This window comes from Lepidochelys olivacea (genome assembly GCF_965140295.1).
Source record: "Lepidochelys olivacea isolate rLepOli2 genome assembly, chromosome: 17".
Classification (NCBI taxonomy): domain Eukaryota; kingdom Metazoa; phylum Chordata; order Testudines; family Cheloniidae; genus Lepidochelys; species Lepidochelys olivacea.
In genome coordinates this window covers 5,143,115-5,170,610 of record NC_140427.1, presented here as the reverse complement: position 1 = coordinate 5,170,610, position 27,496 = coordinate 5,143,115, and the positions used below count along the sequence as shown (strand labels likewise).

The window sequence follows — 27,496 nt, the reverse complement described above, 5'->3', positions numbered from 1 at the left end:
AAAAAAAAAAGGCAGTGGGAACAAGAGATGTTCAGTACCCAGGTTCAAAGAATCAGGCCATGGATCTGCCTGGGCTGGGTAAACAGGGATAAAAATACTATTTTTTTCATATCTTGTCTAGTCAGATGCTCTTTGGAGCTTGGATCATGTCTCACCATGTGTATGTACAGCACCTAACCCAAAGGGTCCCAATCTCAAGACCACTGTAATATAAAGAACTTCAAAGAACATTTGGTAGCAAATGATTGTTTTGGAAAGACGGTGTCTTGTACATGACTATCAGTCATCAAATTGTCTGCACTATGCATACAACTTGAGTGTTTTCCCCCCACTTGATTCTAATATTTGGGTTTATTTCACCCATCAAGGCAATGTAGCATGATGAGAATCCAGCGAGCAAGAGGCTTGTAATTCATATTTCTCCAGTGCCCACCTGTGATGGAAAAGATTGTACAGTGACAGTTCTGTCATTGACAAAGGAGGATGTACATGAAACTGTACAGCATTGTGGTCTCATTTTATTCTGAGGGTGGATAGTTAGAAGATTTGTTATCTCCAGCATCTAAATCAGGTGGGGTGTTTTTTTTGCAGGCATGCAGTTTAGTCAAGGATGGGCCCCTACCTAGATCTGTATTCTTTTTGGGAACGTGCTGCGGTAATTGGTCAATTTTAAGGCTATTCTTGTAATAAAACTTAATTATCTGGCACTTTCTATTTCAAAGCTCTTTCACATTAGTTAGTGTAAGCCGCCACCACCACCCACCCTATGCACAGCAATACTATACCCTTCTGATTTAACACCAACCTGTAACAATGCCAGACAGTCACATTTTATGGTATTCCTATGAAAGTTGTAATTTTCGATTCTGCCTGAATCATGGGTCAAAATGGGACTGAATCTCCGCATCTCTATGAACGGCTGCCATCTTTTGCCCAAGAATCTGAATCTTTATTTAAAAAAATTAAGGTTTAAGTCTTATGGATGCAAAGAAAACCTTCAAAATACAAACCAATTTAAACTAGACACAGCAGTATCTGCCTAAGTCTGCAGATGACTGACACAACAGTTCTAAGAGAGGTGAACTGCCCCTAGTATGAATTCTAATAATGATCAGTTAAACGTCAACCTTTTTATTTCACTGCTGATCCAAAAATGCAGGAAAGAGGAGGGATGCTCCTATGAAGATCTGCACAATCTGCTGCGAATGGTGTTTAATTCTGGCATCTCATAGTTTTTGGGTGGAACCTTAGAATATCACCATCTGCTGATGTTTCCCCCCACCCTTCTCAGTCTGACCAGTTGCTAGAAACAGTCAAGCAAGGATAGTCTATCCTATTGATGTAGCACTGGCAACCAGAAATCCTTCAGGAGAGAAGATTCTGTAGTGTCAGGCAGATCTAGAATGGCCTCTCTCACGCTCAGAGAGATGAGGATAAGAGCTAAGTTGTGAGAGGCCCTGAAATCAAGTGTAATTAACCCAAATTTGGACACGAACAATCAGGGTAATCCAGAAAAGGGGTTTAATGAGGATCGAGGCAGAGACAACAAACCCTTTAATTCCACCAAGATTCCAGTTAAACACTAGATGATGGGATGGATGTTCCACACAGTCTGTCAATACTGTTTCTTAATCAAACAGAGTAATCTCTGCTTTGTGAGGTGGACATGTACTTCCTTACGTATAAGCTCCGTATGGCACTCCTGGGCCTTCTGGCCCAAAGAGACAGCGGAACACTAACAATGGAAATAATGACAGGATGGCAGCAAGGGTAGTTTGCATTTTCTTCTGTTCATTTCTCTCTCCTCAGCTCCAAGGTCACAACCTCAACACAAATGATAAAGTCAAAACATGCAGCAGATAAGCATCAGCCCCTCTCCTGCTATGAGACAAACTGCATCCGCTTTAGTTCTCTGGATTCACCTTACGAAGCCATTTCACTTCTCTGGGCCTCAGTTCTCCCATCTGTATAATGGGGATATTACCCTCCCCATTTGTAAACTTCTTCAAGATCCCCTGAGCAAAGGTGCTGTACAAATGCACAAGATTATTTACAGCAATTACTAGCTTTGCTCAGAAACTACTAGATGGTACTATAAAAGGCTTTGGAAAGCAACAATTAAAGACTAGTGAATCAGGGAAAGGCAAAATGCCAAGTGTGCTGCACCTGCCACACTCCACATACCATAGCCAGCTTATCCAGAAAAGCAGCAGAGTTTATTGTTCTGCTGAAGAGCCATCAATACCAAATCAGTCATTGCAATGATATTAATCATATTTTAAAGTATCTTTTACAGGGAAGTATGCCAGTCTGTGATGTATTACAAGTCTTCCCATCAAAACAAGACTAGGTGCATGCTACAACAATTCAGATCCTCTCTAAGGAGGAGACTTCTGTGAAGACAGTTCAGAAGTTGTATTTAAAAACTGAGATGGGAATTTAAAGGGATACTGACATATTAGAAATATTGTTTTGTTATAGTTGTTACTTCAGTTATTAACTCCTTAGATTGTTAAAACAAATAATTGATACAAATTTAATTTATTTTTCCATCAGTTTATGTACTTGCTTTACTTTCTACATTTCAACCAGCTTGGAAGATTAAAATGGATTAGTCAGTGTCACTTTTGTTTATAGACAATTTCCACTCCATTTCACTTTCAGGTCTCAAGCATTAGCACAATGTTTGGGTTGGGTTTAGGCATTCTCTACATAAAAAAATCCTTTCAATTCAATTCATAATTTATATTGAGGGAACATTTGTAAGTAGTTATGAAGAATTAGTATACATTATATGCATGTTAAGAGACATGAGAAGCAGGTGTAATTTTCGGTTAAATTTTAAAACTCCTTGAGCAGGTGTTACAGATGGTTGTAACAAACCTTTGGATTTTATAACAATTGATAAAATGAGAAATAGTTGTTTTAGTAAATTATTAATTATCTCTCTATGGATGTACACTTTATTATTCACACTATGCATGTGTGTGTGCGTGTATATACATATACACACTTTATACAGATATTTAACAAGATCTATGTTTTAGGCCTGACCTACTTAACAGTGTTACCTCAAAATCTGATTGCTGATTGACGGAACATCTTCATTTTAAAAACTAGGTGCTTATATGGCCTCTGATCAATGTAGCACTTGAATGCCTCACAGACATTATTTTATCTTCAAAACATTTTTATGTGACAGTGTTATTCCCCATTTTATATATGGGGAACCTAAGGCACAGAGAGAGAAAGTGACTTACCCTCCATCACACAGGAAGCCTGGAGAGGAGCAGCAGCTGAACCCCCATGTCCCAGTCCAGTGCCTTAATCACAAGCCCATCCTTCCCTGCCTCTCTGTATTCTAGAACTCATGCACTGTTTAAAAAATATCCAGTTTGATTTTCACATGGCCACTGAATTGAAAAAACAAAAAACAAAATGTTACTTTGGTTATGTTCAATTCCCCTTTCACAAGTTCAGCTCAATACAAAGGACACATGACATTGAAAACAGAAGTCATCTTACAGGACTGCCTAGAACCTAGTTGCCTTCCTGGTGCCCGATTCTGCAGCCTTACTCATGCGAGTAAAGATTGCAAGACCCATCCCTTTACCAAAAGGCCAATGAACAGCTAAATCTCTTCTTTTCAGTCTTTGAGGAGCTGTCAGACAGCAGCATCCTTGCAATGCAGAGAAGTCAGTGCTACTGCTAACGCATGGCAGGGAGAGCAAGCATTATAGCTGCAGGGTACCCACCTTTGCTTTTCATGTCAGTATCATTACAGCTGAGCCTAGAATTCAATAACCAGTTAAGACAGACAACAGTGTGGACTGCCAAACTACAAGAGAAAACTGAACATGCAGAGAAGGTGCATGGCTGGCTGGGAGAAGGGATTTGAAACAAATCAGCATTTGCTTTTGCTCCTACCAGCAAAACCTGCTTGGGCTATAAATAAATAAGAACTGCAGGAAGAACTAATACACACACACTTACTTACAACCGAACAGTTTGGGTAACGTGATACTAGCCCTTACCCTAATTGGCTAAACTTGACAAAACTTCAGTAGACTAAAGTGAGATAATAAGCAATCACTCAAAAGGTATAGTAATAAGATACAATTCTTCATCCCTCAGCTATATTCCTATCCCAGGTAAACTACAAGTCAAACCTGTAATTAAACAGGAGTCACAGTATCAGGACATGGTAACATTCTCAAGTTATTATTTAAAGTTATGTAGCATCATAGGGTGTAAATGGCATTCAAAACAGAGAACAAAGACACAGGCCCTCCCTGAATGATCTTACAATCTAGGTTATGACCTGAAATAAGGACACCAAGGAAGAGTTCTTCCCATCCAAGACAACTGACCATTTGCTGCAGACACAAATTTTTTTCTATTTGTAGTCCCCATTCCTCTTTCCCTTTTAATAGTGAAATATCCTCACTTTTCAAATGGTCTTACCCTATTATGCTTCTTCTGTGTTCCTTACATTACTCTGTTATCTGAATGTGAATCCTTCTCATGCCATCAAATTTTGTTTAGGGCATAAATGCAGCTCCACCATCCCGGTCTATCCTGGACCACTCTTTCCAGTCCTGTTTTTCCTCTCTAAGTATTGTCTGATGGAGGGATTCTTTTGATCATCCCCTTTTGCATGTTCCTCCAACTACCCAATGGCTTTCCTGCCATGGCAGATATTGTGGCTTCATTCTTAACACACGTCCCAGATAGTTCCATCTTCTTTTCTCGGTAACTTTAGAGATAAGGAGTTGTTGAAAACATTGATGAATCTCAGCATTTATTATAAATTCATTCCACTGAATATCTAGTATTTTCCAGAGGCATTTGCTTTCAAAGACATTTAGATGTCCATCTGTACCTTTGGTGGATTTCCAGCTTTCACATCCAGAGATTACGGTAGAAATAACATTTGAGTTGAAGATTGGTAGTTTGGTCTTTAAATTGTAGATTTTTGATGATCAAATCTTGTTTGAACTGCCACTTTGCCAATTCTTGAGATTATTTCCTTCTGAATATCCCCACTGGCTCGCATCTTGCTGCCAAGGTATGTGAATTGACTCAACTCTTGTATGCCTTTGCCTTCTTAGGTAATGCCTGAGTTGGGAGTTGCTGGAGTTCTCATTAGATTAGTTTTTTTCCATAACTAATTATTAACCCTGTCTTTATTTTTAAACAATGGTGGACAGTCTTTTGGTCTTTGCTTGCATGTTTGTTGAGCTGTTGCTTAGAAGAGCTACATCAACAAAATCTACATCTTGTAGGAGTACTGTTGTTAAGCCATGCAATGCCCATTTTGTATCCATCTACACTTTTTCTCATCATGAATTACTGGCAATATCAAACAGGAGAGGTGAGACTGCATCCTTATTTCATACTAGTGTCTATGTTAAATCATTCACTCAAGTGTGCATTTATTTTAACAGAGCAATTTGCACATTGATATAGAGCCTTGCTTATGTTAATTACTTTTGTTGGCTTACTATAGCACAGGGGTCGGCAACCTGTGGCACGCAAGCCGATTTTTACTGGCATACTGCTGCCAGCCAGGGTCCTGGCTGCCAGCCCTGCTCAGCCCACTGCCGGCCTGGGTGAATGGAACCCCAGGCCAGAACGGAACCCCAGGCCGGCAGTCAGCTGAGCAGGGCCGGTGGCCAAGACCCCGGCTGTCAGGAGCCGGCATACGGAACCCCAGACCAGCGGCGGGCTGAGCCACGCAACCTGCTGCCGGCCCCGGGTCCCGGCCACTGGCCCCGCTCCATCTGCTGCCAGTCTGGAGTTCCGGCTGCTGGCCCCTTGCCAGCCGGGGTCTCAGCCGCCGGCCCTGCTCAGCCCACTGCCGGCCTGAGTGAACGGAACCCCAAGCCAGCAATGGCTGAGCCAGGCCAGCAGCCAGGACGCTGGCTGGCAAGAGCCGGCAGACGGAACCCCAGACCGACAGCAGGCTGAGCCACTGCCGGTCTGGGGTTCCGTCTGCCACCCAGCTCAGGCCACTGTCAACCCGGGGTTCTGGCTGCCGGCCCCTTGCCAGCCAGGGTCCCGGCCATTGGCCCCACTCAGCCTGCAGCCGGCCTGGTATACCAGCCGCCGGCCCTGCTCACCTCGCTGCTGGTCTGGGGTTCCAGCTGCCCAGCCCCCTGCCAGCCGGGGTCGGGCCTCCAGCCCTGCTCAGCCCTCCTGCTGGCTTGGGGTACTGGCAGCCAGCCCAGGGCTCTGCTCCTGGCCTGGGCCCAGTGCTCTGCAGCCCTTATCAAAAATTACACTACAATTAGCTTAAAAACTTGAAAACTTTGTATATTACAGTAATTGTTAAAAAATGTATAATGTTAATAAATACATAGGTTTGATGAAACTAAGCAGTTGTACTCATGTGCCTGTGCTTAATTTGTGTTTTTGATGATTTACCTTCTAAAAAAATCTTGCATGTCTCGCACCCCCAGAAAGGGCATCTCGCATTCCCAGGGGGTGCATGCACCCCAGGTTAAGAACCACTGCACTAAACTGATAAGATCTGCATTTTAATTTAATTTTAAATGATGCTTCTTAAACATTTTAAATACCTTGCTTATTTTACATACAATAGTTTAGTTATATAATATAGACTTATAGAGAGAAACCTTCTAAAAGTGTTAAAATGTATTACCAGCATGCGAAACCTTAAATTAGAGTGAATAAATGAAGACTCGGCACACCACTTCTGAAAGGTTGCCGACCCCTGCTATAGCACTTCAAGAAACTGCATTATCCTACCTAGTAAGTCATCTGCCTCCTAAATTGGAATGTTTGGAGATTACCAGGACAAACTAGTCAATCTTACATTTATTAAAAACTTACTGAACTGATCTCATATCTGTTAATGTTTTGTAAGCTACACCTTTAATAACATAAAATGTTTGCCGAAAATTGTACTCTCAGGCGATTGCTGAGAGAAAAAAAACTTTTCATTAAGTCAAAGGGAGTGTTCACATTAAAGAACTGTTTGGATACCAGCATAATAAATCCAATAGCATGTATACTTTGCCACTTCTCTCGAAAACCTTTAACTGAAGAGCATTGATAGATTAAGTCTCACAAACACCCCTCTGACATAAGAATTATTATCCCCATTGTATACAGCTGGTCAAAACTTCTTGAAGGGCAAAGGCAGACATCCATAGCTTCTGTATTTTCAATAATCTGTGTTTGGTTTGACCGGAATAGCTGGACCTATAGAAATTATTAATACTGCAGCACAAGAGAATCGAAAAACTGCACATATTTTTGGGAAGCTTTGCTGACCTGCCTCTACCTCTCCAAGTGCTGCTATCACAAAACTGGACATTTTATAAAAAGACCACCGCTGGTACAGAGTGTAGTCCAGTTATGACAGGAGATTGGAAGCCAGGACTCCTGGGTTCCACACCTATATATGCCAGTGACTTGTGCAGCACGGCTTTGGACAAATAATTGCTCTGTGCACTAGTTTATTCATGAGTCAATGGGGATATTATTATTTATCTACATCACAGTAGTGCAATAAGACATAATTAATGTTTGCGAAGTGCCTCAGGATTGGTGTGTGGAAGATGTGGGAGGGCTAAGTATTATTAATTATGGTATTTCCTGCAGCTGTAAGTGGCACAGCCAGTCTGGTGACACTTGAACTTCCTGAAGTGAAGTCACCCCCAGTTTCAGGAAGAGGCCTACATATAGTGCCAACAAGTGAAAAAGCTCTCAAACTAGACTGACTGATGTTGACATTGGGTGATGTCTCAAAGCAAAAAGCCTGGATATATTGTGAGGCAGATATCTTGGGCTATGATCCATGCTTCAGCAAGCGTGGAACACAAAGGCAAGCAAGACACCACCGAGAGAAGAGAAGAAAGTTGCCAGACTCACTCATCCCACAATGAACAAGGGCAGGGGCTGAGGAGTGCAATGGTAAGCATGACTTAGGACCAAGACATCAGCTGTTTTCAGACCCAGATGTCATATCTAGCAGTTCACCAGGGAAACACCTCTAATCCCCCACTCCAGGAGAGCAGACTACAGTTTTAATTCCACTAGTAAGACAGAGAAGGCACCAGACCCTCAATCGGTGAAAAAGTCATAGCTCCACTGAAGTCAATGGAGACATGCTGATTTACATCAGCTGAGGCTCTGGCCCAAAGAGGTGAAAAGGCCTTATGAATACAAGAGAGCCAGAAGAATCTCATCTTTGTGCTCCAGTTTCTTCAACTGTGCTAAGGAATAGCCTTGGCAGAAGAGAGGATTTTGGAAGGAAGAGGTAACTTTTACCCTGAGCCTTTAAGATTGTGGGATCTCAGAAAAAAAGATAAGGGGGCAAAAAGGGGAAATCTGAGGGGACAAATCTGCAGGGCTCCAAAATGAGGAAGAAAATAATGTAAAGAATATCTTGACACTACTTTTGGGCAATGGGTGAGCCCTCAACCCTAGCCAAAACTTCATTGGCCTAGATAAAGCCTGTAGAGCCTCACTGCTGACAGCTAATGGAGATCTCGCTTAAGCTCAAGTCATCAAGGCCTGGTATTCATCTTCCATGCCACATGGGTGGTTTAGATGGTGACTGATGTCCAATGCAGCCATCTCTTCATTGCAGATGGATTTTCTACCACTTCCTTTGTGAATAGAGAAGCATCCATGAGTATGATGGAAGGCAGTGCCCAGGGCGACAGCGAGGGAGAATGCCTTTTTCTTCTTCCCCAACCTTTGTCGAGAACCAGAAGAGGCCACTTTCCAAAACACTTGCCAGGGTCTTCATCCATGTGACGAATTAACTTATGAAACACTTTTAGTACCACATACTCAGTTATTCAGTGAGATGTAACACCTTTGAAACAATGTAGGTTTACAGGTAGTGATGCTGCTTTTGTCAATGAGACCCACCATCTCAGTGCCCTGTCCCCCCATTATTCCCACCTCTCTCTCTCTCTCTCTCACACACACACACACACACACACACACACACAGAAACCCAATGATACAAAACTGTAGACCAAAGATCCAAGAGGCAATACAACTACACATCTAATTCTGCCACTGCTACTCAGACTTTGACACCCTGTAGTTGAAGTCTAGCCCCTGGAAGTGAGCCCTAACAGATAAACCAAAAATAGTACAGAATCGCACTCTAGTGTCCAAGACATCTTCATTGAGGGATAGGAGTGGAACACTTCACTTTTATTTTATGCTTGGTTTCCCCAGAGCTTAGTCTGGTCTTCCAAACTACTTAGAGGTCTGCTTTATTGGTCTGTGTGTTGGGACAGGAATGCTTTAGCTAATCCAATGGGAATGGAAAAGGAGCCTTAGCTCTCCTCTGAACTTACCTCCAAATATCTTGGTTGCTAGGCCCTTATATTAAGGAAATCAGAGATCTTGGCCCTGCCAATCCCAGCAAAACCCTACGCCAAGTAAATAGGGGTCTTCTGCTGTGCAGGGGAAATTAGGATGCCCCTTGTAAGTGGAAGCCTCTTTCAGATCATTAGTTCTTTGGTATCTACTGTTTTCAGGGTGTCTAGCACAGTCAGGCTGCAACCTGTTTGAGGCCTCTAGGCATTACTGCAATATAAATGTTATATACAATAACCATGAAAATGCACTGGCAGAAAGCTACCATTTGGAGAAACTGCCAGATGACCAAAGAGCGCAATAGCAGAAGACTAGTGATATTACCACCACCATTCCCCATTTACCTACTCTCCACTGGTTGGGAACACTAAATATGCTTTCTGTACTTGAGGACAAAGGGCAAACACAAGTAGCAGATTTCTGGTTTTTGCTCCAATCTGCTTTGCTCACCTCTGTCCTGCAATACCATCTTTTAAACCAGAACATTTGAAATCCTTTGTGGCTCCAAACAAACATAAATGCAATGGTTACAATCCTGTACTGTATTATGGATGCCCAGCTTGGTCCACAGCTTCTCCTATCATTTCAAACTGTTCTGTCTTGCTGGATCAAAAACGGAAGCTTGTCCAGAGCACCACACAGCAGGGGAGCCCTAGCTCTGATGCATCATGCCCCAGGACCCCCCATCAACACACTTGGGCGGGGGGGAGATCTGCTCCACACCTAAACAGGGTTGACAGCTGTTGCAAGGACTGTACCATTGATCCAAGCTACCTGAGGGGGTTGGTTTTAAGGGCTATTGTGCGGCAAGCCATAGAGAACTACTTCCTCTGTGCACAAAACTGCATGTGTGGAGATGACAGTCGCCCCCTCCCGCCTTGTGATTTCTCCTTTGCACCACAAACAAGGCAGTGATTTCATCTCCTCCAAAGCAGACAGAACCGCAGCCTCCAGCCTGAGCTGGGAAAGGCCCAGTCTCCAGGGGCCCACTGGCAGTGTTAGTAAATAGACCCAGTCACATGGCATTTAGAGCTGGTCAGCAGCTCACCCTCTTGGCTGTCCTAGCAGCCACGCAGGGTGAATAGCCCTAGTCTAGAACCCTCCCCAGAGGAGCTGCTGTGTCTGCTCCTGGAATCATGCCTCTTACATCCCCCCGCAAAAAAAATCATTTCTCTATTTCAGGCTTAGCTCTAATGAGTCTCAGGATTTCAGATTCCTCAGCCTTCTGCTATGCATTCAATTGCTACAGCCATCAGCTGAATTCAGAACTACTCTCCTCTGCCTAAGTATTTATATCAACGTATCATCAGTGTCTGACCTCCGCATATACACAACAGCAACGCCTGTAACTGCATCAGATTCAGACAAGTGGGTTTTCCCAAAATTAAATCATTAGAATAGGGAAAAGGTGAAGACACCCCCACCTTAACTGTGTTTTAAAAAGGCAAGCTAATTTGTGCACTTTCTGCCCCTTTCAAGCTCTCATACCTGTTGTCTTCACATCCCCAATCCTTCCAATGGCCCCCAGGAACAGTCCCTGCTTTGCAGAGCCTGGATTGCCTGCTATCAACCCCAACAGTGAAATGCAGCAGGCACAGGGTGTTTGGTAGGAGCACTTGTGAGAGAGTGGCTCAGAATGGGGAAGGTGCAGTTTCCAAATCTGGGATCCCTTGAGAAAAAAGGACATAGAGAGCTACCTCTCCTCCAAATTATGAAGAGGGGATGAATGCTGAAAGGATGCAAGACGTCTCCCTCCTCCACCACCATCCCCCGAAAATCAGTGCAATAGCCTCCTACAGAGATGCTTTTACCTGGAGCCCCTCATTCCAGGGGACAAAGAGCATCCGATTAAAGTGAAGGGAGAGAACTAAACGCATCTATCCCAATGCTACATTCTCCAGTCGCAGCAGCTGGGTTTGTCACGACCCTCCCTCCCCACGCCCAGGCTGCCTCGGCCTCTGGGCACAGATCCAGCCCCTGGCAGAGAGCGCCCCTTGCCCCGACACACCCCCATACAGACCGTCCGGGGAGCCGATCTTTTTGTTGCGCAGGTTCCTGTGGTTAGGTGACAGATTTTCAGAGCGTCCTCAGCAGCTCGCTGCCTCAGTGCCCCTGCGCCGCCTCCGTCCCCTCCCCCAGCCTTCCTACTCCCCCGTGTCTCTGACGCAAACCCTCCTGCGCTCCCCTAGCGCCTCCAGTCACTCACCAGCCCCGGCGCAGCAGCCGACCGTCTCCAGTACAGGCGGAGCGGGGCAGCTGGAGAGAACCAGGATCCTCCTCTCCAGGCAGCTCGGCAGCTCCCTCCCACTTCCCGCAGGCTCCCTCCTGCTTATAGCGGCTCAGTGGAGCCTGCTAGCCCTGACTGCCATCTGGCTGTGCCTATACTTACCAGCTAGCACATAGCAACATCCAGACGGTTGGTTGGGGCTAAGCCCAACCCTTTTTGGGGAGACCAATGAAGCAGCAGGGCCAGGCCCATTTCCCCTCCCCTGCACTGTCCTGGAGTAGTAGGTTGCAGGGAGCAGACAACAGCTGGGGAGCAGACAGCCAATGGGAAAGACGCTGGCCCTGCCAGCATGGGAACTGGGAGGGAAGATAAACAGTGGCGTTTTCTCTTAAAGCTACAGGGCTGCAGGAGCAGCAATGTCATCTTGCAAGGGGCACCTGCTTGCCCGGTGCATCAGGGCACCCAAAGGACAGCAGAGGTAATCATCTCTGAGACAAGGAAATAACGCACTGCCCTTCTTCCTCCCAACCAAAGCTATAGGACTAGGGACAAGAAAGGATCTGCCAGCAGGTTTAGAAGAGAAGGCGGCTCAGTACCAGGGTTCCTTGGGGACATTGAGAAGGTAGGCCCAATGAGAGGAACAACAGAACATAAGGGACAGAGGGGACCTCCCTCTGGTAGAGATGACATGAAGAACCTGCCAAGGACTAAGCTTCGTACTGTGTAATCGTCCATGTCTATTTGGCACTATGGTCTAATTTTCAAGTGGGTGGTAGATTGATGCCAAGGCTGTATGGAGCAATCTTCTTTCACCTAGGGTTATGCCACCCCGCAAACTGGAAGATTCAGTGCATCACCATCAGTCTGTTCTCTAAAGTATATGCAATAGATTATTATTCAGGCTAGTTTTAATTACCATACTTTGCATTGCTATAGCACCTTCCATCAGAGCTTCTCAAAAGAGACTTTACCAGTAATACTATAACAGCAACAATAACCATTACCATTTATATGGCACTTTCATCCACAAATTGCAAAGCACTTTCCAAAGATGGGTACACATAATTATCCCCATTACATAGATGGGGAAATGGAAGCACTGAGAATGCAAGTCACACAGCAAATTTATTGCAGAGCCAGGAAGCGATGTTCCCATACCTAAACATTTTAGCCATAAAGTCATACTCTCCTAACCCAAGGGATAAGGCATCCAGCAATTCCCTGGGAGAAACTATTCCACCAGCTAATCTCCCTTGTGGTTAGAAAGTTTCCTCCAGCTTTTCAACTTAAATAGGAAAATAGGGGTAGCAGTTACACGGCAAAATAATGCTAGTCAGTGAAATGTTAAATGTATGATCATTATAATTTTTTATAAAAAGTCCACCTGAATTTCTATTAAAATCTCTCTTGATATCCAATGTGCTTGCATTTTTGGGACATCTTTACTCTAGTGCTTCTCTTTCCAAGCTGGAGAAGCAAGGGGTGCCTGGTCTCCCCCAAGATTTTATGAGATTTATTTTCTGAAAGTACTAAAGGTTGGGAAAGTTAAGGGGTGACACTTTCCTGTGTATTATTACAGGTAAGACTAGTGAAGAGTTAGTGTATTATTACAGGAAAGACTGATAACTACAGAGTACCTTAGTAACTACACTGTCTATTGTTCATCGTCTCCATAATATTTTGGCAACAATAACTGGTAGCAGTGACAAAGGATTAAATATGTTGTGTATATGCAGAAGACGACAGCATAGGTACACAGTATATACACACCAATGCTGGCTAGGATGGGGCATTCAGTGTTTTCCGTTTAATTTCAATGGGATTTGGGCACTCAACTATCTCAGGCTCCTTTGAAAAACCCATCCCCAAAAATTTATGGCCAGGATTTCAATAGGGATTTTGTCTGCCACAATTTTTGACTGCCTAACTTGAAACAACTTAAAAGGGGTCTGATTTTCCAGAAAGCAGGAAATCAGCACTTTCTGAAAATCAGGCCCCTTTAAGGTCTCTCAATTTGGATCTCCCAAAATTGAGGCACCCAGAATCACTAATTACTTTTGAAAATCTAGGGCTCTGCCAAGGATTTACAGACAAACCCTGAAGAATTACAGCAATGGATGGTTATAAAGAGTCACTTTCTAGTATACAATATTGAGTTTTTAAATACTGAAGCAATTAGTCAACATCAGTAATAATGATCTTACATTTATAGAAGTACTTTACATTAAGTTCACTTTAACCTTCACCTCTGAGGTTAAATGGAGCAGCTGCCTAAATAACCACATAGCAAAACAACATAATTTAAGGCAGGAAGTGAAAGGGACGACATTTAAAATTACAGAGGGAATTTGGGTAGACAGAATATATTTATCTAAGGTGAAGTTTGGCAAGGACACCAGTTAACAACTCAACTTCTATGAAAAGTGCTACTGGATTGTAAATTACCATCTACAGTCAGGATTTTGGGTTTACATTTAATCTGAAAGACAATCTCCAGTAGCACATTGCTCCCACTTACTACCAATCTCATTTCTTGAAGGTGTTCCTTGGCAGTCTTGATCCCAGGTACTGACCAGGCCCAATCTGGTTTTGCTTGAGATCTTGCAAGATCACAGCACAAGGTGGCATGTCCCTGGGGGGGGGGGGGGAGGTTGTTTTTTTATAAAAGTACATGAGTGTCTAAACCAGAAAAAAGTGCCAGGGCAAAAATTAAATAAAATCCACACAAAGCACTGTTATGAGTTAAAAAAGTAGGACCTATCCATAACTTAAAAACAAGTTATGTGATCAGAATAATGCTTCCTGCACTACATATTTTTCATGTAACTTCAGTTGAAGAAAGCTTATAGACAGGACACTTTTGGAATGCTGATAGAGGAAGATGCAGCACTGGATACAACACTGACTCAATGTAGTATGAGCCCTTTTCTTCTACAGCGAATGTATCAAGTTACACAGTAGATGTATTAAATTGGAATGTATTTTTCTTTAGGTTTTATTGAAGTTAGTGTTTATCACTTTACAAATATATTCTGTGCTATTGTCTTAGACAGTTCATAAAAATATTTCAGGTGATTCCATTGCTTGGACTCCTTTATGCCATGCATTAGCTACACAGAGGATAATACAGGTTAAATAACAGAAACTTTAAAGGAAATAAACTATGTTATTTTGCATACTGTACTCCTCTTGGTTCGAGTTATTAAAGTTACCATGGGTTGTTCTCAGACAGTCTCATTTCACAACAGTGAAATATAACCCCCCGCAATAACACCACTGGAGAAGGATTATTGTGCTAGCTAACAGAGGGATTCTGTAACATGAATTTCTCAAGAAGGCATTTCTCTAGGTTGTGGCTATTGCTACAAAGTATGATTTAAATATCCTGTTTGTTAAACAAATAAATTAATAAAAAGATGCAAATCTTACACTAGTTAACAGTGACTTATTCTGACACACTTGCATCAAAACCACATGTTGCAGATTAAAAGGGACATAGTCATGTTAGGTCCCAAGGCAAGCCTGTGGCTGGTCTACCATGAGTGTGACTCTCTCTGGGGAAAAGCTGACTTTAACAACAACAACAAAAATACAACCATGCAACCAAAAAAAAAAAAAAGTGATTTTTGACTTCTTAAAATTCATCAGCAAGAGACAAAAAACCAAAATATCTGATTTCAGTGCAATTTACTGTAAACAGATTAGTGTTAAGTGTACCACAAGTGACAACAGAGCTAGCCAGTGCTAATGTGCAGGAAGTAGTAAGAGCATCTGATTTCAAATCACCAATGTCTCCTAAATGAGTAACTAGAAAACATCCAGAGTTGAAACTGCCGAAGACAATTTAAATAGACACATCATGAAGAGAGGCTGGTTTGTAACGGAGGACCTCATGTTAAAGATTTTTTTTAATTTAAGGTGTCAGCAAGTTGCACATCAGAATTTATGGAGTCTGCTCATCAGAAAATATGGGTTTGTCAGTAGGGCAAAAAGAGTAAGAAAGGTGTATCTTGAGAAGCTCACTGTTGTAACAAAGGTGGGGCTGGAACAGTGGTTAATATGAGTTACACTAATGTGAATCCAGAACAGTGCCATGAAAATCAATGGGTTTAATGCATAGGGTTTAAAGTCGAGGAAAAGCTAGTCCCCATATATTCAAAACACAAATTGCTTCACGGTGACCTACCACCAGCTGTGATTATTAAAACTAAAATGTCATTTAATTTTTAAATTTTAATATCATTAATGCGGTTTTACTTTTGGAATTTCACCCGTCTTGAACAATGAAAATTGACCAGTCAGGTTCATTTTGTTTTAGTCACTTTCAGATTCTTGGGTGTCTACTACAAAATTTGGGTTGGAAACCAGGCAAAATAACATTTTTACTTATTTTTAAATGTCATGAATGCATTCCCACTGATATTAGGTTGTGGGAAATTTATTTTCTTTAAAGAAAACCAGAATTTTGGGTCCGACCTACGTGACAGTGTCTCTTTCAGTTTGAGACGGCCTATTCTTTGCAGATTCTCTCTTAGGAGCCTGAAAATGTGGCAAACATCAGTTTTCTTTTCCTCTCTGTTCTGAGTGGATCTTAAATTGATATAGCCAGTGTCTAATGTCAATTTCAATGTAAAATAAAAAGCTTTCCTTGTTGACAAAGCATCACTTACCGATGTCAGCAAAGGCGATTCTGGGGATAATATTTTCCACTTCACTGTTGCTGCAGAGAGAAGGGAAAAGGAAACTATTGTAGGAAACCTTATTGTTTCTGAATTTCTTAATGATGTATTAGAATGAAAAGCAGATTTAAATTCTGGAGGACTTTGCCTAGAGAACTCCTTAACATCCCAGTTTCTCAGGACTCCTGGATTGTATTTGTAACTGATTTGTAATGTGACAATGGAGGCAAGTCATTTAACTGGCCTTTGCCTCCGTTTTCTCATCTGTAAAAAGTATGGATGATACCATCTTTCTCAGAGGCATTGTAAGGCACAACCCTTTTTAAATCACATTAAGATAATCAAATGAAAGGTGCTTTATAAGTTAATAATGATTTAGTCCTCCTCCCCTCCTTCTTCCCAGTCATAGCATCACCATTTTTGGTTCCACAACATAATTTCCCATTCTTCTAAAGGTTTTAAATTATTTGATTGTTTGATACTAAGAACCTCAATCGTTTCCCCTTTAAGTGTTTTGCTTCTTATTTTGTGTAGCAGTATTCTGCCTTTTACAATTAAGAACTGCAGTCAATCACATTAAAACCATCATCCAGCCTAAGTGGCCATAGAAAGTTGGCAAAGCATAGAGCTCAGGATCTGAAACCTGGAGGAACATTCTTCTCTCCCTGCATTGCAGTTTCTGTATCATCTCCCCAGAATCAGCTCACATGCTGGGGAAGCCTGGAGCTATACTTAAAGATGCATAAAAACTATAAAAGGGCTCTGGTGACCTCTTGTGGCAAATTGGGCAAGGACACGTAGATAAAAACCCAGGCTCCACTTGTGGACAGACTGCTAGCAGAATGCATTTCTGGTATAATGCAGTGACATGCATTACTGAGCTATATCTAATCAAAATGCCATTCATATGTTTCTTGATGGAACATGTTGTAGTCTAAAAGTCATCCATTCCTTCAATGGATCTCAAGTTTCTTTATCTTAATAAGATGAGAATAAAGCCAGGGAAGTCTGCAGCTGTTTGGTTAGGACAACATGTTTTTTCTCTTATTAGCAGATCGTACAGGCTGGTGATGCTTATTTAGTTCTAGGCTACAAACTGATAGCCACCAATATCCAAAAGTAAAGCTTATCTAAATTAGAAAACTTACATCTTTCACTTAAATCTATTTAAAGAGTTTAGTTACACCTTAATGTAAAAAGAAAAGGAGTACTTGTTGCACCTTAGAGACTAACCAATTTATTGGAGCATAAGCTTTTGTGATCTACAGCTCACTTCATTGGATGCATACTGTGGAAAATACAGAAGATGTTTTTATACACACAAACCATGAAAAAATAGGTGTTTATCATTACAAAAGGTTTTCTCTCCCCCCCACCCTACTCTCCTGCTGGTAATAGCTTATCTAAAGTAATCACTCTCCTTACAATGTGTATGATAAACAAGGTGGGCCATTTCCAGCACAAATCCAGGTTTTCTCCGCCCCCACACAAACCCACTCTCCTGTTGGTAATAGCTTATCTAAAGTGATAATGTAAATGTACTTAGGCCTGGTCTACACTACAAGTTTATGTTGGCTTTAGCAGCATTAAATCTGAATTAACCCTGCACCCATCCACACAACGAAGCCATTTTTTCGACATAAAGGGCTCTTAAAACCGATTTCTGTACTCCTCCACAACGAGGGGATTAGCGCTGAAATCGACATCACCGTTTCGAATTAGGGTTAGTGTGGATGCAATTCGAAGGTATTGGCCTCCGAGAGCTATCCCCCCGTGCACCATTGTGACCGCTCTGGACAGCACTCTGAACTCGGATGCACTAGTCAGGTGTACAGGAAAAGCCCGGGAACTTTCGAATCTCATTTCCTGTTTGGCCAGGCGAGCTCATCAGCACAAGTGACCATGCAGAGCTCATCAGCACAGGTGACCATGCAGTCCCAGAATTGAAAAAGAGCTCCAGCATGGACAGAATGGGAGGTACGGGATCCGATCGCTGTATGGGGAGAGGAATCCGTGCTATCAGAACTACGTTCCAAAAGACGAAATGCCAAAACATTTCAAAAAAATCTCAGAGGCCATGAGGGACAGAGGCTACATCAGGGATGCAACACAGTGCCGCGTGAAACTTAAGGAGCTCAGACAAGCGTACCAGAAAACCAAAGAATCAAATGGACACTCCGGGACAGAGCCCCAGACATGCCGCTTCTACGCTGAGCTGCATGCAACTCTAGGGGGGGCCCACCACCACTACCCCACCCCTGTCCGTGGACTCCGATGATGGAGTACTCACCACCATGGCTGAGGATTTTGCAGATGGGGAAGATGAGGAGGAGGAGGAGGACGACGATGAGCTTGAGGAGAGCACATAGCACATCGTTCTCCCTGACAGCCAGGATCTTTTTATCACCCTGATTGAAATACCCTCCCAACTCAACGAAGCCAGAGAAGGGACCTCTGGTGAGTGTACCTTTTTAAATATAATACATGTTATAAAAACAAGAATTTTTTAATGATTAAGTAGCCCTGAGGACTTGGGATGGATTCATGGCCAGAACTGCTACTGGAAAAGTCTGTTAACGTGCCTGGGGACGGAGCGGAAATCCTCCAGGGACATCTCCAGGAAGCTCTCCTGGAGGTACTCTAAAAGCCTTTGCAGCAGGTTTCTGGGGAGAGCAGCCTTATTCTGTCCTCCATGTTAGGACACTTTACCACGCCATGCTAGTAGCAAGTAATCTGGTTATCATTGCATGACAAAGCCTGACAGCGTATGGTCCTGGTGTTTGCTGGCATTCAAGCAACATCCATTCTTTATCTCTCTGTCATCCTCAGGAGAGTGATATTGTTCATGGTAACCTGGTTGAAATAGGGGAATTTGATTAACGGGATATTCAGAGGTGCCTGTTCCTACTGGTCTGTTTGCCTGTGGCTGAAAAGAAATCCTCCCAGCAGTTAGCCACATGGTGGGAGGGGAGGCCATTGGCGCTGAGCTGTTCACATTTGGCCAGCAGGGATCTTCCCTGATACCAGTCAGGCGGTGGGGGGAGGGGAAAAGCGATCAACCCAAAGAATTGGATGGGGGGAAGGGGTTAGTTTGGTTTCTGCTGCTGCATGTTAAGAGGAAAACTGCAGCACTAAATGGTCAACTCAACGGGCTTTGCTCGGTATGGGAAAGGAGGGGGCTGCTGTTATGAAGGTTGCAGAAGCCAAAAGACTATGGCTTACCATGGCTGCCTGCAAGCCAAATTCTGTTGCCCGGCCCTGCGTGTGTGATCTCTAACACCAAAGCCACAGGCACTCAATATAAGATGCAAAATGCAACCTTGAACCAAAATCACGTATTATGTAATGTGAATAGTGTTGTTCACCACGAAAGAGTATAGACATTGTTCTGTAAAATGTATCTTTTTAAATACTTCACTCCTTTTTTTTCCTCCAGCAGCTGCAAATGTTTCAAGCCTCCCTCCTCCATCCCAAAGGCTATCTCAGATAAGGCGGCGAAAAAAACGCACACGCGATGAAATGTTCTCTGAGCTCATGCAGTCGTCCGGCACTGACAGAGCTGTGTGGAGGGACACAATAGCAGAGTACAGGATGGTGGCCGACGAATGTGAGGAGAGGTGGCGGCAGGAAGATCAGAGGAGGCATGAGGAAATGCTGGGGCTACTGCGGGATCAAACTAACATGCTCCGGCATCTGCTGGAGGTTCATGAACGGCAGCAGGATCACAGACTGCCGCTGCAGCCCCTGCTTAACCACTCTCCATCCTCCCCAAGTTCCATAGCCTCCTCACCCAGATGCCCAAGAACACAGGGGTGGGAAGTCTCTGGGCACCAAACCACTCCACCCCAGTGGACAGCTCAAGCAACAGAAGGCTGGCATTCAACTAGTTTTAAAGTGGCCTTTTCCTTTCCTCCTACCCTCCTCCCACACGCCACCCAGGCTACCTTGTGAGTTATCGCCCTATTTTTATAATAAATTACGAAAGAATACATGTTTTTTAAATGATAGTGACTTTATTTCCTTTGCAAGCAAGCTGTGATCAAAGGCGGGAGGGCGGGTGGCTACAGGGAATTAGAGTCAACCAGGGGGGCGGGTTTTCATCAAGGAGAAACAAACAGAAGTGTCACACAGTACCCTGGCCAGTCATGAAACTGGTTTTCAAAGCTTCTCTGATGATCACCGCTTCCTGCTGTGCTCTTCTAACTGCCTTGGTGTCTGGCTGCGCATATTCAGCGGCCAGGCGATTTGCATCAACCTCCCATCCTGCCATAAATGTCTCCCCCTTACTCTCACAGAGATTGTGGAGCACACAACAAGCAGCAATAACAATGGGAATATTGGTTTCGCTGAGGTCTGAGCGAGTCAGTAAATTGCGCCAGCGACCCTTTAAACGTCCAAATGCACATTCTACCACCATTCTGCACTTGCTCAGCCTGTAGTTGAACAGCTCCTGACTACTGTCCAGGCTGCCTGTGTACGGCTTCATGAGCCATGGCATTAAGGGGTAGGCTGGGTCCCCAAGGATACATACAGGCATTTCAACATCCCCAACAGTTATTTTCTGGTCTGGGAATAAAGTCCCTTCCTGCAGCTTTTGAAACAGACCAGAGTTCCTGAAGATGCGAGCGTCATGTACCTTTCCCGGCCATCCCACGTTGATGTTGGTGAAACGTCCCTTGTGATCCACCAGAGCTTGCAGCACTATTGAAAAGTACCCCTTGCGGTTTATGTACTCGCCAGCTTGGTGCTCCGGTGCCAAGATAGGGATATGGGTTCCGTCTATGGCCCCACCACAGTTAGGGAATCCCATTGCAGCAAAGCCATCCACTATGACCTGCACATTTCCCAGGGTCACTACCCTTGATATCAGCAGATCTTTGATTGCGTGGGCTACTTGCATCACATCAGCCCCCACAGTAGATTTGCCCACTCCAAATTGATTCCCAACTGACCGGTAGCTGTCTGGCGTTGCAAGCTTCCACAGGGCTATCGCCACTCGCTTCTCAACTGTGAGGGCTGCTCTCATCTTGGTATTCATGCGCTTCAGGGCAGGGGAAAGCAAGTCACAAAGTTCCATGAAAGTGCCTTTACGCATGCGAAAGTTTCGCAGCCACTGGGAATCGTCCCAGACCTGCAACACTATGCGGTCCCACCAGTCTGTGCTTGTTTCCCGAGCCCAGAATCGGTGTTCCACAGCATGAACCTGCCCCATTAGCACCATGATGCATGCATTGGCAGGGCCCATGCTTTCAGAGAAATCTGTGTCCATGTCCTGATCACTCACGTGACCACGCTGACGTCGCCTCCTCGCCTGGTATCGCTTTGCCAGGTTCCGGTGCTGCATATACTGCTGAATAATGCATGTGGTGTTTAATGTGCTCCTAATTGCCAAAGTGAGCTGAGCGGCCTCCATGCTTGCCTTGGTATGGCGTCCGCACAGAAAAAAGGCGCGGAACGATTGTCTGCCGTTGCTCTGACGGAGGGAGGGGCGACTGACGACACGGCTTACAGGGTTGGCCTCAGGGAGCTAAAATCAACAAAGGGGGTGTCTTTACATCAAGGAGTATTTCAGGCAGGACTTCACGGAGGGTTCCAATAAGAAATGGTGCACCTAAGTTATTGTTCTTATTGGAACAAGAAGGTTAGCCTGGCCTCTGATTAATACATGGCTAGATTTACCTCGCTGCACCTTCTCTGTGAGTGACTGCAGTGTGACCTAGAAGAATGAGTCCCCTAGACGGGGGAGGGGGAGAAGCAAATGAATACAGAACAAATCTGGTCTATTTCTTGTTTTGATCCACTCCATCTATCTTTTACATCTTTGGCTGGCAGCAGACGGTGCAGAAGGACTGCATGCTATCCACATCTCATGGCTGCTCGGCAGAAGATGGTACAGTACGACTGCTAGCCATCCTCATCTCTTGCCTGCCTGGCAGAAGATGGTACAGTACGACTGCTAGCAATCCGTATCGCCTGCCTGCTCACCATAAGACGGTTCAATAGGACTGACTGCAGGACTAAAGAGAATGACCTGGTCAAGTCACTCCAAATTTAGCCCCTGCGCCCATGTCTGTCCAGGCGCTCCCAGCCGACGTGCCCAGGAGCACCTCGGACATGACGATGACGGCTACCAGTCGTACTGTACCGTCTGCTGCCACAAGGCAAGGGGTTGCTGCTACTGTGTAGCAAAGCCGTACCACGTCTGCCAGCACCCAGGAGTCATAGGGTGATGGTTACCTGAGCGGGCTCCATGCTTGCCGTGGTATGGCGTCTGCACAGGTAACTCAGGAAAAAAGGCGCGAAACGATTGTCTGCCCTTGCTTTCACGGAGGGAGGGAGGGAGGGAACGGGGGACTGACGATATGTACCCAGAACCACCCGCGACAATGTTTTAGCCCCATCAGGCATTGGGATCTCAACCCAGAATTCCAATGGGCAGCGGAGACTGCGGGAACTGTGGGATAGCTATCCACAGTGCAACGCTCCGGAAGTCGACTCTAGCCTCGGTACTGTGGAAGCACTCCACCGAGTTAACGCACTTAATGCACTTAGAGCATTTTCTCTGGGGACACATACACTCAAATATATAAAACCGATTTCTAAAAAACCGACTTCTATAAATTTGACCTTATTCCGTAGTGTAGACATACCCTAAGGGAGCAATTTGTGTGAATTATGCACCTGAAAAAATGTATGAACAACCTCCAACACATAGAGACTTTTTACCTCTAGTGCAATTGAAACTCTATAGTGATAAGCAGTCATCATCATTTTTTTTTTTTTACTAGAAACTCCACACTGGGTGGACTTTAGCCACTACATGGATTAATGGGTGGGAAGGAGACAGACTGTAAGTAACTAAATCATATTCCATTGACTTGACTCACATACAGTCCCTTCTTTAAGAGGCTGTACATCTTATTTGTAGTCATGTAGGCTCAATATTTGTGTTACTTTTCTGTACATCCAAAGGCAGCAAACTGCAGATGGAAAATGTGTGCAGTACAGCCTGCATTAACTGTTGCCCTATCTGACCATTTTACAGATGGAGAAAGTGAGTGCCTTGCCCAGGGTGTTAGTGAATCAGTAGCACAGCTGAACTTGAATATATATTACCTGAGTATTTTATAGTAAAATTATATTAAAATTACAATCCCAAATCACTGAGTGTAACAAATGTAATATTTAGGATTTTGGACCATTACTGTAGCATTATTTTTAAGGTAAAAGCCAGGAGTCCTGACTGCCACCTCTAACCTTTGGACCCAGCATCCTAGTTGATCCTGTAAGAAGAATGTGCTCTGTTAGAGACGTCGTAAGTTAATTTAAATGCATTTATCTCCAATATGCAAACTTAAACACCTCAGTAATTTATTTTACTTTTTAAAAAGCTGGTACACAGGCGCATTTGATTGGCTGTGTGTGAATAATTTTTCTGAACTGCTTTAAGGCTGATCTACAAACAGGTTTTTTGCACCACTCTAGATTTTGTTTCACTGATGCAACCGAAATAGATCTAGCTACACTGGTGAGCAACCCCTAACATAAATGCACTTAAACTATTTTAACTTAATTTGGTAATTTACTGAGTTAAACTACATCAGTGTAAACTCTTATTAAACCTGTCTAAGGCCTTGTCTATACTACGAAAGTCGGTTTTGTAGAAAGCATTTTTATACAGTCGATTGTGTGTGTCCCCACACAATGCTCTAAGTGCGTGTAGTCGGCGAGTGTGTCCACAGTACCGAGGCAACCGCCGACTTCCGGAGCATTGCACTGTGGGTAGCTATTCCACAGTTCCCGCAGTCTCTGCCGCCCATTTGAATTCTGGGTAGAAATCCCAGTGCCTGATGGGGCTAAAACATTGTCGCGGGTGGTTCTGGGTACATATCGTCAGGCCCCCCTTCCCTCCGTGAAAGCAACGGAGAAACTAACTGTGGTGGGGCTATAGACGGAATGCATATCCCTATCTTGGGACCGGACCACCAGGGCAGCTAGTACATAAACCGCAAGGGTACTTTTCAATGGTGCTGCAAGCACTGGTGGATCACAAGGGACGTTTCACCAACATCAACATGGGATGGCCAGGAAAGGTTCCTGAGGCTCGCGTCTTCAGGAACTCTAGTCTGTTTAAACAGCTGCAGGAAGGGATTTACTTCCCAGACCAGAAAATAACTGTTGGGGATGTTGAAATGTCTATAGTTATCCTTGGGGACCCAGCCTACCCCTTAATGTCCTGGCTCATGAAGCCGTACACAGGTAGCCTGGACAGTAGTCAGGAGCTGTTCAACTACAGGCTGAGCAAGTGCAGAATGGTGGTAGCATGTGCATTTGGACGTTTAAAGGCGCGCTGGCGCAGTTTACTGACTCGCTTAGACCTCAGCAAAACCAATATTCCCACTGTTATTACTGCTTGCTGTGTGCTCCACAATATCTTTGAGAGTAAGGGGGAGATGTTTATGGCGGGGTGGGAGGTTGAGGCAAATCGCCTGGCTGCTGGTTACGCGCAGCCAGACACCAGGGCGGTTAGAAGAGCACAGGAGGGCACGGTACGCATCAGAGAAGCTTTGAAAACCAGTTTCATGACTGGCCAGGCTACGGTGTGAAAGTTCTGTTTGTTTCTCCTTGATGAAACCCCCCGCCCCTTGGTTCACTCTACTTCCCTGTAAGCTAACCACCCACCCCTCCTCCCTTCAATCACCGCTTGCAGAGGCAATAAAGTCATTGTTGCTTCACATTCATGCATTCGTTATTCATTCATCACACAAATAGGGGGATGACTACCAAGGTAGCCCAGGAGGGGTGGTGGAGGAGGGAAGGAAAATGCCACACAGCACTTTAAGCACAGCACTTTAAAAGTTTACAACTTTAAAATTTATTGAATGACAGCCTTCTTTTTTTTGGGCAATCCTCTGTGGTGGGGTGGCTGGTTGGCCGGAGGCCCCCCCACCACGTTCTTGGGCGCCTGGGTGTGGAGGCTATGGAACTTGGGGAGGAGGGCGGTTGGTTACTCAGGGGCTGCAGTGGCAGTCTGTGCTCCAGCTGCCTTTGCTGCAGCTCAACCATACACTGGAGCATACTGGTTTGGTCCGCCAGCAGCCTCAGCATTGAATCCTGCCTCCTCTCATCACACTGCCGCCACATTTGAGCTTCAGCCCTCTCTTCAGCCCGCCACTTACTCTCTTCAGCCCGCCACCTCTCCTCCCGGTCATTTTGTGCTTTCCTGCACTCTGACATTATTTGCCTCCACGCATTCGTCTGTGCTCTGTCAGTGTGGGAGGACAGCATGAGCTTGGAGAACATTTCATCGTGAGTGCATTTTTCTTTCTTTCTAAGCTTCACTAGCCTCTGGGAAGGAGAAGATCCTGTGATCATTGAAACACATGCAGCTGGTGGAGAAAAAAAAAGGGACAGCGGTATTTAAAAAGACACATTTTATAAAACAGTGGCTACACTCTTTCAGGGTAATCCTTGCTGTTAACGTTACATACATAGCACATGTGCTTTCGTTACAAGGTCGCATTTTGCCTCCCCCCACCGTGTGGCTACCCCCTCAACCTTCCCCCCTCCCTGTGGCTAACAGCGGGGAACATTTCTGTTTAGCCACAGGCAAACAGCCCAGGAGGAATGGGCTCCTCTGAGTGTCCCCTGAAGAAAAGCACTCTATTTCAACCAGGTGACCATGAATTATATCTCACTCTCCTGAGGATAACACAGAGAGATAAAGAACGGATGTTGTTTGAGTGCCAGCAAACATACACTGCAATGCTTTGTTCTACAATGATTCCCGAGTATGTGTTATTGGCCTGGAGTGGTAAAGTGTCCTACCATGAAGGATGCAATAAGGCTGCCCTCCCCAGAAACCTTTTGCTTTAGGAGTACATCTGGGAGAACCACGAATGCCAGGGCAAAGTAATCCTTTCACATGCTTGCTTTTAAACCATGTATAGTATTTTAAAAGGTACACTCACCAGAGGTCCCTTCTCCGCCTGCTGGGTCCAGGAGGCAGCCTTGGGTGGGTTCGGGGGGTACTGGCTCCAGGTCCAGGGTGAGAAACAGTTCCTGGCTGTCGGGAAAACCGGTTTCTCCGCTTGCTTGCTGTGAGCTATCTACAACCTCATCATCATCTTCTTCTTCGTCCCCAAAACCTGCTTCCGTATTGCCTCCATCTCCATTGAAGGAGTCAAACAACACGGCTGGGGTAGTGGTGGCTGAACCCCCTAAAATGGCATGCAGCTCATCATAGAAGCGGCATGTTTGGGGCTCTGACCCGGAGCGGCCGTTCGCCTCTCTGGTTTTCTGGTAGGCTTGCCTCAGCTCCTTCAGTTTCACGCGGCACTGCTTCGGGTCCCTGTTATGGCCTCTGTCCTTCATGCCCTGGGAGATTTTGACAAAGGTTTTGGCATTTCGAAAACTGGAATGGAGTTCTGATAGCACGGATTCCTCTCCCCAAACAGCGATCAGATCCCGTACCTCCCATTCGGTCCATGCTGGAGCTCTTTTGCGATTCTGGGACTCCATCATGGTCACCTGTGCTGATGAGCTCTGCATGGTCACCTGCAGCTTGCCACGCTGGCCAAACAGGAAATGAGATTCAAAAGTTCGCGGTTCTTTTCCTGTCTACCTGGCCAGTGCATCTGAGTTGAGAGTGCTGTCCAGAGCGGTCACAATGGAGCACTCTGGGATAGCTCCTGGAGGCCAATACCATCCAATTGTGTCCGCAGTACCCCAAATTCGAGCCAGCAAGGTCGATTTAAGCGCTAATCCACTTGTCAGGGGTGGAGTAAGGAAATCGATTTTAAGAGCCCTTTAAGTCGAAATAAAGGGCTTCATTGTGTGGACGGGTGCAGGTTTACATCGATTTAACGCTGCTAAATTCGACCTAAAGTCCTAGTGTAGACCAGGGCTTAGTGATCCTTTGGGGACCCTGTAGCAGTAAAACATCCCTTTGGGACCACAAAGCTGGGTCATTGTAATTCCCTCTTTACAGGACTTCTCAACCACTCACTTGTTTGGAATGCAGTACATTTGCTAACGGATTTGAGCAACTGAGATTGCATACCTGCCTTTTGCTCTTTTCTGTCAATAAAGTGGTGGGTTGATGTTACACGGTCATTTGTTGGTTGTTAAAGCCCTCTGTAGTGTAGGCCCCTGTTCTATTAGAGGTGTCTGTTCATCAAATCTCATCTATGCTCATGTATCAACCACCTTTTGTCAGATG

The 27,496-nt window shown here is 44.6% G+C and overlaps 2 protein-coding genes across 6 annotated transcripts in view; both read right to left on the bottom strand.

The window, feature by feature from the left end:
* The window catches only part of YPEL2 (yippee like 2), a 55,993-nt gene extending 44,306 nt beyond the window's left edge, over positions 1–11,687 (bottom strand). For all 5 annotated transcript variants that reach the window (XR_014714386.1, XR_014714387.1, XR_014714388.1 and 2 more), the window contains exon 1: positions 11,576–11,687. The gene's annotated coding sequence lies outside the window, so the exon portion shown is untranslated. The remainder of the gene's footprint in view (positions 1–11,575) is intronic.
* A 13,392-nt stretch (positions 11,688–25,079) lies between these two features.
* LOC311532400 (uncharacterized protein) lies at positions 25,080–26,697 on the bottom strand. The gene is made up of 2 exons (XM_084650825.1): positions 26,247–26,697; positions 25,080–25,664 (listed from the first exon to the last, which is right to left on the bottom strand). The coding sequence occupies exons 1-2, from the start codon at positions 26,647–26,649 to the stop codon at positions 25,144–25,146; spliced, it is 924 nt and encodes a 307-aa protein (XP_084506951.1). The 5' UTR covers positions 26,650–26,697; the 3' UTR covers positions 25,080–25,143.
* Between the last annotated feature and the right edge of the window lie 799 nt (positions 26,698–27,496).